Here is a 12,735-nt window from a genome sequence, read left to right on the forward strand (position 1 = left end):
TATATATATATATATATATATATATATATATATATATATATGTATATATATATATGAAGGACTCCCTTTAGTCATGAATGACCATGAGATATATCTCATTATCTAAAACATTGGTATAAACAGACAGACCATCTATAAAAAGCACACACATATAGTCTTAATAGCAGTTTTAGAATTCCATATGCAATTCAGAAAAAGGTATGAAACAACTGTGATAGCTCACCTCACTGAGATACATCAAGAAAGAACATTCTGTACCGTCAACACCATAAAGTTTGTAACACGGATGTGTTCTCCACATACGTCGCATCCACTTGAAAAGAGAAAAAAAAATTCATAGTTTTAATTACTGGATCGGCAACATTTATCAATTACTTCTCATTCTATCTTCATTAGACTAAACAAAAAAAACATATATACTATATTTTAACGTGTATAAGGAACCCCCTAATTTTGGGGGCTTAAAATTTGGAAAAAAAGGTTTTGTAAGGGATTATTATACTATCCATGTATAAGAAACTCCTATATTTTTTACTGAATTTCCAGTTTTTTTTCTTGCTTTTGGTATGTGTTTTGCTAAAATATATATATTACTGTTGTAAATTGTAAAACATAACTATCACCACTACTACATGAACCTGAAGATTACATAGTTTAATGCATGAAAGTACTAGTGCAATCAGAATGGACATTTAATATTCCATCATTATATTATATTATATTATTATAAGATTGTTATAAGATTCTTATTATTATAAGAACGTAAAAATCAGACAAAGTTGGAATTCCTTTCAGTAATACACACACACACACACACAACACACACACACACACACACAACACACACAGTAATAACTCACTTTATGAGACTATGGGTTTGAAAGTTTTATTTTTCAGCTCACTTTGTATGGTGAACTGAATTTTTTCAAGCAGAAGATCCAAATTTTGAATGAAGGGCAAAAGTTTCTACTACCATAATAAATGTTTCTGCATATTAGTGAGAAATTTATAGAGAATGAAAAAAAAGCAAACAACCCTAGACTAAGAAATTTATAAGTCTGTCTATGAGTGCTTGTGAATCAGCAATCAGGTCTACAAATAACAGTTTGTGAAAGTCTAGCATGAGTGAAAGTGATTCAGAAAATGGTTATAAATGGTCTTCACATTCTTTTTACTCTACATAAAATATTCTTTACATTCTATTTTGTTTTATTGCCATTCATTCATGAGTATTATAAATTTTATAGGTAAAATATTTATCTGGGAACGAATTATGACTTATAACATTGCTACTATGGGAAATTATTGCTTTGCTTTACGAGTTCTCTCTTTATGAGCAAATTAATTCCAGAAACATATTAACTCATATATTGAGGCATTACTGTATATATATGATTGTGTATGTGTATGTGTATACATATATATAGTACTTGTTCACAATTTACATGTGAAGTTATATAAATACTTCACATCGCAGACCATGGAAATGAAAAGAATATTTGAGGAAGCTGTCCTATAAAACAGTTCTATCCAGATAATGAAGAAGTGTGTACAGGTAAGAATGATTGACAATTTACCTCAAGTTTTCCAGTGCAAAATGGATGGGAAATTTTATCACTTGGTGACAAAGTACAGCTTTCAACTTTTCCTGCAAGAATATCTGGAAATAAATTTAAAATTTGAATATTTCTATAGGAATGAATTCTAGTTAGCTGTTATTTTATGTGTGTCTCTTCAAGTCATGAACTTCTACCAAATCAAATCTAATACATATTGCTTTCAAATTTTGGCACAATGCCAACAGTTTTGGCGGGAGGAGGTAAGTCAATTACATCAACTGGTACTTATTTTATTGACCCTGAAAGGATGAAAGGCAAAGTTGACCTTGGTGGAATTTGAACTCAGAACATAAAGACAGATGAAATGCTACTTAGCATCTTGCTCAGTGTGCTAACAATCATGCCAGCTCACCACGTTCAAATCTAATTCATATTAATCTCACATGTGAGTATGCATGCACAACAGTGTAAATGATCTAAGAGGAAAACTGGGTGTAAGAGGCATCAGATGTGGTGTGCAAGAGAGAAGACTGCACTGGTTTGGTCATGTGGTGTGTATGGATGAAGACAGCTGCATAAAGAAGTGCTGAGCTCTAACTGTGGAAGGTACCTGTGGAAGGGGTAGACCTGGAATACATGGGACAAAGTAGTGAGACGGGATCTTTGGACACTGGGCCTCACTGAGGAAATGGCAAGAGACCAGGAGATGTGGCAATTTGCTGTACTTGATAAGACACATCAAGCTAAGTAAAATCGCTGTCTTTCACACATACAGGCTTGTCCTTTCAGGTGCTGGTGCTACTTAAAAAGCACCTGTGCCGGTGCTGTATTAACACACCTGTGCTGGTGCTGTGTAAACGCGCTCATGACAGTGACATGTAAAAAGCATCCTGCACACACTGTTAAGTGGTTGGTGTTAAGAAGGGTATCCAGCCATAGAAACCATGCCACAACAGACAGTTGGAGTCTGGACAGCTTTCTGTTAGCCAGCTCCATGTCAAACTATCTAACCCATGCCAGCATGGAGACTGGACATTAAACGATGATGATGATTCAGCATTGCAATCACTAAGAGTTCCTGCAGAGGACATGGAGATCAATGACCATTTTGCCTTTCCTCTCCACACTATTTTAGATGTCTGAAGAACATCATGCCATTGTATCTTGAACCTTCATTACATCAACTTAAACATAATGTACAACTTCTGATTTATATATTCGCCTGAAATAATTGTCAATTTACTTAGCTTACAAGTAATTAAAGACTTCTAATATAGGCACAAAACCATAATTCTGTTGTGGGGAGAACGGTGGACAATATCAACCATAGTATTTGATTGACATGTACTTATTTTATTGACCCACAAATGATGAAAAACAAAGTCGATTCTAGCATGGTTTGAACTCACAATGTGAAAAGATGAGACTAAAAATTAATTACTCATAAGTCATTGATGCAATATAATTATTAATTTGCATAAAGTATTAGTTTACACAAGACATCAATTTACTCAATACAGCTATTAATCTATATAAGAATATTAATTTATATAATTATCATCATCATCATCATCATCAGTATCATCATAGTATTGTTATATGTGAAAGGAAAAACAAAAGAAGGATAAAATCAGAGCTAAAGTAAATGATGCACTGATTGACCTACCTTTAGCATTCAAATACGAATTCTGGGATATGAGATTAAATGATAAGTTGTTTCTGTAGGCAAGGGACTGGTTTGGCATGAGGTAGTTAAGTAAAGTTTCCATTTTATCAAGGCGATTCAGCATGTTTTCCAGCAGTACAGCAATTGTCTTCTTCAGATCTAACAAAACATAGAGAGAGGAAAATATATCTAAGAGAGAAAGAGAGAGGATAAAATATACAGAGATGTAAGTAGAGCTGATAGATTTATAAGCTATAGATTCAAAGCCTTTCATTGATGTTCTGTGCTTTTAGCCAATACACTATCCAATTATAGCCAGAGTTAATCTATTTTGGAAAACAGCATCACAGACGAGATGCAGTGACCTCTAGGCTCAAGATATATTGTGCACTATATTTCATATGAAACATAATGTAGATATAACTGGGAAGAAATGGGTTGCTTGATGTAAGGATGAACCTACAGGTAACAAAAATCTCAACTCAGAATAATAAAGCGAATGATATATTACCAGCTGTGTTAGATAGAGCTAACAATGTTCATGTTACTAATGTGCAAAATACAGGTCACATGCAGTAACTACCTTGCTCTTCGTTCTTAGTTAATTGTTCCCAGGAGAGTAAGAATTAATTTTGATACAGGGAGTAGTGAGGATGGGAGGCAAGACTATGTTAAATATATGTAGGGTTAAGTGGGGTGAATACAGCTGCAAGGAAAGAAACATAGATAAAGACTTTGTTAATATAATATTTCTGGAATTGGAGATGTCACTATATTCTCAGTAGATGTGTTGATACTTGGTATATTTGGTGAATAATAAAACTGCAATTAAGCAGATGTCTGCACAACTGGAAGTAACAAATCACCAGAAGGAAGAAAGACTAATATCATCATCATCATCATCATCGTCGTCGTTTAACGTCCGCTTTCCATGCTGGCATGGGTTGGACGATTTGACTGAGGACTGGTGGACCAGGAGGCGACACCAGGCTCCAATCTGATTTGGCAGAGTTTCTACAGCTGGATGCCCTTCCTAAATGCCAACCACTCCGAGAGTGTAGTGGGTGCTTTTACATGCCACTGGCACGAGGGTCAGTCAGGCGGTACTGGCGACATAATCCATACAATCTACATTAAATGATTGAGATATTTTAATCAAGGATATTAATTTTAGCCGGAGCAGAAAATTCTAAATGCTATCAGGAAATATTATGCCATAGTGCATGGAATGAAAAAAAAGTCTGCAACTCTTGAGATTTTGTGAGGGTAAGAGTATGTAATTAAGAAGTCTACGTCACTACCACATGCTTTAGGGTTCAATTCCAATGTGCAGCACCTTGAGCAAGAGTCTTCTACAATAGCTTCAAGTAGACCTAAGTCTTTTGAGTGAAATATAATGGAAGGGAAGTGTATGGAAGTTCATCTTTCCAATTCTTGAGTAGTGGTCTTTATTCATGACTTGGGTTAATACTAACACCTGGTCCTTGAATGTCTGTAGCAGAGCCCAGTATGGTGCCAGTATGCAGGCTAGGCATCCATTCTTAGGAAAACTTCCTTTTTCCCACATGCTGGTCTTAGAAACTAGAAAAAAGGGGTCATGAGCAGCACCCACAACCCCTTTTCTTTCTGACAAAGTGATATATATAACCCCCCCTCCCATACATACACACAAACATAGAGTATATAAAAGTAGGAGTAGCTGTGTGGTAAGTAGCTTGCTTACCAACCACATGGTTCCGAGTTCAGTTCCACTGCGTGGCACCTTGGGCAAGTGTCTTCTACTATAGCCTCGGGCCGACCAAAGCCTTGTGAGTGTATTTAGTAGACGGAAACTGAAAGAAGCCTGTCGTATATATGTATATATATATATGTGTGTGTGTGTGTGTATGTGTTTGTGCCCCCAGCATCGCTTGACAACCGATGCTGGTGTGTTTACGTCCCCATAACTAAACAGTTCGGCAAAAGAGACTGATAGAATAAGTTCTAGGCTTACAAAGAATAAATCCTGGGATTGATTTGCTTGACTAAAGGCGGTGCTCCAACGTGGCCAGTCAAATGACTGAAACAAGTAAAGAGTATATCAAAGTCTACTTCCTCCATTCTTAGTTTGGATAACAGAAATAGTACCAGGAACAACTGACACCATGGATCACAGCTGCTTTTTGATACCAACTTCTTGAAACCACCCCTGGTTTTGAAACAAATTTCTTGTTATTAAGTGATTTAAAACCTTTCATTTAATTTCATGTAAATTTATATTCCAAAGATCAACTTAATAAATGGCAAAGTTATTTTACTAAATCCTTTATTATTTTCAAAATGAATTGAGACAAAGGCAGTTTTTTTGGAAAGAAATATGGTAACAAAAGGGTAAAAACTACAGAGGAACTAAACTTTGGTGCATATCTCTGTGACAAATGGTGAGGAATCTGCAGCTTTAAGGTTGCAATGAGACTTTTTAGGGTACTAGTTGCATTATTTTGGCCCTTTAAATGTCACCTGTAAAAATTTCTTTGAGGAATTAATTTTCCTCACCAAATAAAGTTTTTTTTTGTTAGATTACAGAAATCTCAAGCCTAGAACATTCTATTGAATATCCAAAATTCATATGCACCAATTTCAATAACAGAAATATATATTTTATCCCTATACATAATTATTTATTTTAGGGATACAAATACATGAAGTACTGTGCTGAAAATACAAGATGTTAACAACATCTGGGTTAAATAAAATGGTTTTCCAATGAGAAAAGGCTTCTCACACTAAAAGAAGCCTCTCTGAGGTCACCCAATCTTCTAGAAATAGCAGCCAAGTCTCCTTCATTTTCTCATGTCAACTCTATTGTCTTAAAAATAGGAAAAGATTCATTCAATAATGTAAACTCAGTACATCTAGGAAAAAAGGGAGACGGGACAATCACAGTTTAAATGTTTTTGATCAAAGATTGATTCCATTAGCATCATCCACCTGGCCAAAACAGTAACTGTATTCTAACTGCTGCAAATTTAGTGTCTAAGTTTTCCTGGAAAAGATAGGATGTCTTATATGAATCCAACTGAATTACTGCAACAAGAACCAAAAATGTCAAGGAGGCTGCAAAAATATCTTACCATAAGCAGTAAATCTACCAGCATAAGGACCATCAACAACTCCATTACTCTCCTGAGCTAATGCACGGACATATTTCTCACTCAGCTTAATAATGTCATTCTGTTAAATAAAAGCAAAATAATATTGACTACAGCAATAGAAATAGTTGGTTGTTATATAAATACAAAGTTTTTTTTAATTTATTCTTATCAAGTCCCAAACAAGGCAAACAGCCGCTTAGCGTATGGGACTATGAAGAAGGAGAAATTAAAACAAAAGTAATGAATTTACTTTAGACTGGGAAGAGTTCAGGTCATAAGAAGAGGGAAAACAATGGGATGGAAGAGAGTTCCAAAGTCTGGCAGTTTGAGGAAATAAGCTATGACTGTAGAAAGACTTTCTTATTCATGGAAGCACAATAGCACTTGGATGAAGTTGCTGTGAGTTTCGAGTCAGATGAGATGGCACAAAGTGTTCTGGAACTAAGAGAGAGCACTTTCAGTGATCGGCACTTCTTTATGCGGCTGTGCTCATTCGTACACATCACATCTCCAAACCAACGTAGTCTTCTCTCTTGCATGCCACATTTGATTCCTCTTATGCCCAACTTTTCTCTCAATACATTTGCACTTTGTCGTCCATGCACACTGATGTTACGCATCCAATGGAGCATACTACCTTCATTTCTCTCCAGTCTATGCATGTCTTCTGCATTCATAGCCCATGTCTCACTACTGTGGAGTATAGCCTTTTGCACACAAGCATCATATAGTCTACCATTCATTCTGAGAGAGAAGCTTTTTGTTGCCAACAGAAGTAATAGCTTTCTGAACTTTCTCCACCCAATTCTTATTCTAGAAACAATACTTTCAAAGCATCCTCCACCATTGCTAATTTGATTACCTAGGTAACAGAAACTATCTACAACCTCAAGAGAGCCTCCTGGGCAGTTGAGAGAATCTAATTCCTGTGTGCTCTTAGTGCTTATTGTTCCAGCACATCTGCCACATACAAAGAGTGTGTGATTGAAACTCATTAACTTCATAATTGGAAACAGTATAGTAAACATTCTAGAGTTCATCCCATCAATAATTAGTATTTTATGTGTCTTCCTTTTGCTTTTATAACAACTTTTATGTATTTTTGCATACTTGACAGTAAGTTGGCACAAGTGGCTGGGTCAATTTTCTGCCACTCATTGTGTGACACTAATGTTTTTTCCTATTTTTTCAGTGAATATTTTATTGATAATTTATTAGCGGTTAATATTTGTTGAAAATGTCTCTGAAGAAATAGATTTCTGAAGCTCAAAGGGCTCAAATCATTGCATTATTCAGTGAAGGATTCTCCCAAACTGAAATTGCAAGAAAATTGAAATGTTCAAGAAAAGGTGTTTATCAAAAAGTACGATGAGACCAATTCTTTCAAAAACTGTAAAGGACGAGGTTGCAAAAAGTGTACAACCACAAGGGAAGACAGGTTGCTGAAGAGGACATCTCTGGTGAATAGGAAAAAGACTTCTTTTGACATAGCTGCTGAGTATCAACTTGTATAGCGAGAAGAAGGTTATTGGAAGCTGGGCTCAAAAGATGTAAGGCAAGAAAGAAACTGTTGCTGTCTGAGGTGAACATGAAGCAATTGTCTTGGGCAAAAGAGCATGAAGATTGGACTGATGATGCTTGGGCCAAAGTTGTTTGGTCTGATGAAAGTGACTTTGATGTAGGTTCTCCACATTCATTTCCGTCACTTTACTAGGCATAATTGAAATTCTTATACTTGTACAAATTTTTTATTTGTTACCAAAAATGATCAGTAATTTTGTTTTTCTCCTCAGATCATTGGAGTCCTTGGAGCTGTTTATGTTCACCGTAGACTTGGGAAAGTTTATCATCCTGTATGTGTAGTCCCAACAATCAAATTTGGAGGGGGTAGCATAATGGTTTGGGGCTGCATGTTGTCTTCAGGCCCAGGAATACTGTTCACTTGTGAGGGAAGAATGAATTCCAACACTTACACCAGCATGTTAGATCAAGTTTATCAACTTTCCTCAGCTAAAATTTTCTATGATAACATCCCTCCCAGATGGCGTAATCTTTCAACAAGACAATGCTCCATACCACGCATCCAGAGTTCCAATGGTTTGGTTTGAGGAGAAAGTGTTGAGGGTGATGAAATGGCCCCTTCAGTCTCCAGACCTCATTCCCATTGAACATTTGAGGTGACACTTAGGTACAAGAGTGAGGATGCACACATGTTCTTCAAAAAGCAAATTAGAAGCCAAAATTCATGAAGAGTGGCAGAAAATTGAGCAAGCCACTTGTGCCAGCTTAGTTGCAAGTATGCAAAAATGCATAAAAGTGGTTTTAAAAGCAAAAGGAGGACACATCAAATACTAATTATTGATGGGATGGAGTCTAGAATGTTTATTAAATTGTTTAGGAGAATATAAATTGTTTAGAGAATATGATTGAAACTCATTTACTTAATAATTGATTATTAAGTTTCAATCATATTCTCTATTTTTTCATACCAGCTCCATAATTTTGGCCAAGACTGTATTGTATATATACCAAACAATTTGAACTTAAAACATTTCAAACTCTCACCAGCAACGAAAAATTCTCCTTCATGCACTATGACAGCAAATATAAAAAACTCTTTCTCTTTCTCTCAATATTTTTCTCTTTCTCTTTTTTAAAAAATCTCATTGTATCTATTCCTGTTATGTATGTCTTTTATGAACTTCAGCAAACATTTAAACTTATATTGTTGTTTATCTCTGTGCAACTCATTGGAGTTTTTAGGTGTATTTGACTGTTTAAACAAACTTTTCTGAATTTTCCTTTGTAACTCAGTCAAAAGACTCCTAAACCATTTTTCTTGCCAGTGCCCCTGGACTGGCTCATGCACGGGCGACACATGAAATCTTTCGAGCGGGATCGTTGCCAGTGCCCCTGGACTGGCTCATGTGCGGGCGACACACGAAATCTTTCGAGCGGGATCGTGCCAGTGCCCATGGACTGGCTCATGTGCGGGCGACACATGAAATCTTTCGAGCAGGATCGTTGCCAGTGCCCCTGGGCTGGCTCTTGTGCGGGTGACACATGAGGTTTCTCGAGCGAGATGAGCATGGCTGTTACCAGTACCGCCTGACTGGCCTTCGTGCGGGTGACACGTAAAAACACCTACTACACTCTCTGAGTGGTTGGCGTTAGGAAGGGCATCCAGCTGTAGAAACTCTGCCAAATCAGATTGGAGCCTGGTGTAGCCATCTGGTTTCACCAGTCCTCAGTCAAATCGTCCAACCCATGCTAGCATGGAAAGCGGACGTTAAACGACGACGACGACAATCTTCTATTTTTAGCATTTATAAAGAAAAGAAATATCGCACCCAAAATCCAAAAACAACAACACGTTTTGAGATTAAAGTGCATTTTCACCCCTTTTATAAAAAATTCTCCTATATTTTTTCCTTTGTGGAAATATACTTCTCTCCGCGCGCGTGTGCATGTGTGTGTGTGTGTGTGTGTGTGTGTTATACAGTGGTGGTTGTTGCAGGGTGTGCTATTGTGATAAACTAAACTCTTTACCCTGCTATACATATAAACATACAAACGTTAGGCTGTTTCTATATTTCAAGCGACTTCAACATGACCTCTGCTAAGTGTTGAGTGTGTATGTTAATAGATTTGAATGTAGATTACAGTCATGACACTTCCATAACACGAAAACATAAAGAAAAAGAATTCTTATAAAGAATATTTACTACTTTTAGTGAATAAAAGGGGCTCATTTTGCATACCTAGAATATATACTCCTGCAAAATATACACATAGCTAAAAAATATGTTTATTTATGCATAGAGTAAATAGCCTATGTATTCAAAGATTGAGCCTATCTTCCTGGTGTCTAAATTTATCAAGTTGTCAAGGAAAGCACTTGACAGTTTTTGATCAAGAGAAAAGATGCTTCTGAGTGCTTGGTATTGCATTTTACCAATAGCTTTATATAGATGTGTGGTAATAAGCTTGCTTCTTAGCCACATGGTTCCCAGTTCAGTCCCACTGCATGGCACCTTGGGCAAGTGTCTTCTATTATAGCCTAGGACCAACCAAAACCTTATGAGTGGGTTTGGTAGACGGAAACTGAAAGAAGCCCATTATATATATATATGTATATATAGTTGCAAGTGCAGCCCACTTAAGAATACCCTTGACGCGTCGGGTGATATGATATACTTGAGAAAACCTACTGAGTCATGTAAAACCAAAATCATAGCTGTGGCCAGTGCCCCTGACTGGATCTCGTGCTGGTGGCACGTAAAAAGCACGATCTGAATGTGATCAATGCCAGGACCGCCTGACTAGCACCCATGCTGGTGGTACGTAAAATGTACCAACTGAACATGACTAATGCCAGTACTCCTGACTGGCATCCCCGTACCGGTGGCACATAAAAAGCACTGTCTGAATGTGATCGATGCCAGACCCGCTCGACTGGCTCCTGTGCCAGTGGCACGTAAAAAGCACCCTCTACACTCTCGGAGTGGTTGGCATTAGGAAGGGCATCCAGCTGTAGAAACACTGTCACATCAGATTGGAGCCTGGTGCAGCCGCTGGCTCTCCAGACCTCAGTCAAACCGTCCAACCCATGCCAGCATGGAAAACGGACGTTAAACGATGATGATGATGATGATATATAATCCACAGATGAGATCCAGAGATTCTCCATATAGACGACACTTCGTAGTGCTCAAAGGATTCAAACTTAGACTCCAATATGTTTACAGGGGATTGATTCCACAAGGCAAAGAAAGGCTATAACAGAGATCAAGTTGAGTGGGTATAGAGTCAATTATGCGGATAAACAAATTAGATACATTAAATATAATAGTTTGAGTATGATATATATATATATATATATATATATATGAGTGGCTGTATGGTAAGTAGCTTGCTTACCAACCACATGGTTCTGGGTTCAGTCCTACTGTGTGGCACCTTGGGCATGACTGGAATGTGGAGATGGACAAAATGCTACTAAGCATTACATACAAACATTTTTAAGCATGCAAATATTATTTGTTGAAATATCACAAATATTTTTCACTGGTCTGTGACAAATAAACATTTTTAATTGATAAGTTACAGACAAATATTCTTAGTTAGATAACCATTTGTTTTAAGAATCCACCAAATAAAAGAATGAACTCAACAAAAATCACAATAAAGAGAGACTAAGTTTTACTAATGAACTATTGCCTCTATACAGACACTGACTTTCTATATGACAACAGCAGTAAATGCTATCCATGAAGGTGAGGCAGAGAGGAACATGATTCAGAGAAGAAAGAAATTTGTCTCATCGTTGATAATGTTGATGATGTCTGCATATACAATACACCCAAGCTTTCCCATCTGAACAAGTTTGGCAATTCATCAAAAACACTGGCACATTACAGCACACCATTGAATTAATAATTAATCCCAATGCTGCCAGAAACTTAACAATCTTCTCACCATCACCGCCACCACCACCATCATCATCATCAACATTTAATGTCTGTTTTCCATACTGGCATGAGTTGGATGATTTCACAGGAACTGGCAAGGCCAGGGTCCTGCAGCAGGTTCCATAGTCTGTTTTAGCTTGGTTTCTACAGCTGGATGCTCTTCCTAATGCCAACCACATTACAGAGTGTACTGGGTGCTTTTCATGTAGCACCATCACCAGTGCTTTTTACATGGTGCCAACACCAGTGCTTTTTACGTAGCACTCACCCACACCAATGCTTTTTACGTGGTACCTTGGTTTTTAGGATCTTCTGAATACCAATTGACATTATATAAATATCTTGATCATCATCATCATCATCAAGCTACTGTGCATTATTGTCTTGAGTCGTAGGACTCATACAGCCAGTTACCTGGTTTTCATGGTGCATAAGTGACCGAGATCACAACATTTCCTCGGAACAGGATGCCAGTCAGTCACAAGGTTACCCTTTACAGCTGAGTGGACTGAAGCGACGTGAAATTAAGTGTTTTACTGAACAAGACAATGCACCACCTTGTTCAGGAATTGAAACCATAACCTTATGATTGTAAGCAGAATACCATAACCATGAGATCAAGTGACTTCACTATTACATAAATATCCAATAGGAAGAAATTCCTTTTATTTAGATTACCAGAGTTAATTATGCCCTCGGTGATTCTCAATTGCCATTTAAAAGGGTCAACTACTTCAATTATGTTATCAATGCTAATTATGTTCCCTGTGATTCTTAATTGCCATTTAGAAGGGTCAACTACTTCAATTAGATTATCAGTGCTAATTATGTCCTCTGTGATTCTCAATTGCTGTCTAAAAAGTTCAACCACTTCAAATACATAAATAAGTTTGGAAACAAAAAAA

General features: G+C 37.0%; 1 protein-coding gene across 1 annotated transcript in view; it reads right to left on the reverse strand.

The window, feature by feature from the left end:
• Positions 1-131: 131 nt before the first annotated feature.
• LOC106868480 (alpha-1,6-mannosylglycoprotein 6-beta-N-acetylglucosaminyltransferase A) overlaps positions 132-12,735 on the reverse strand; it is a 15,542-nt gene continuing 2,938 nt past the window's right edge. The window contains exons 2-6 of the mRNA XM_052976518.1: positions 12,435-12,700; positions 6,339-6,438; positions 3,226-3,384; positions 1,578-1,660; positions 132-313 (exon numbers count right to left, since the gene is read on the reverse strand). Of these exons, the coding sequence (XP_052832478.1) occupies positions 170-313; positions 1,578-1,660; positions 3,226-3,384; positions 6,339-6,438; positions 12,435-12,700 (752 nt within the window). The 3' untranslated portion in view covers positions 132-169. The remainder of the gene's footprint in view (positions 314-1,577; positions 1,661-3,225; positions 3,385-6,338; positions 6,439-12,434; positions 12,701-12,735) is intronic.

The sequence above is a fragment of the Octopus bimaculoides genome, chromosome 24, assembly GCF_001194135.2.
Source record: "Octopus bimaculoides isolate UCB-OBI-ISO-001 chromosome 24, ASM119413v2, whole genome shotgun sequence".
Classification (NCBI taxonomy): domain Eukaryota; kingdom Metazoa; phylum Mollusca; class Cephalopoda; order Octopoda; family Octopodidae; genus Octopus; species Octopus bimaculoides.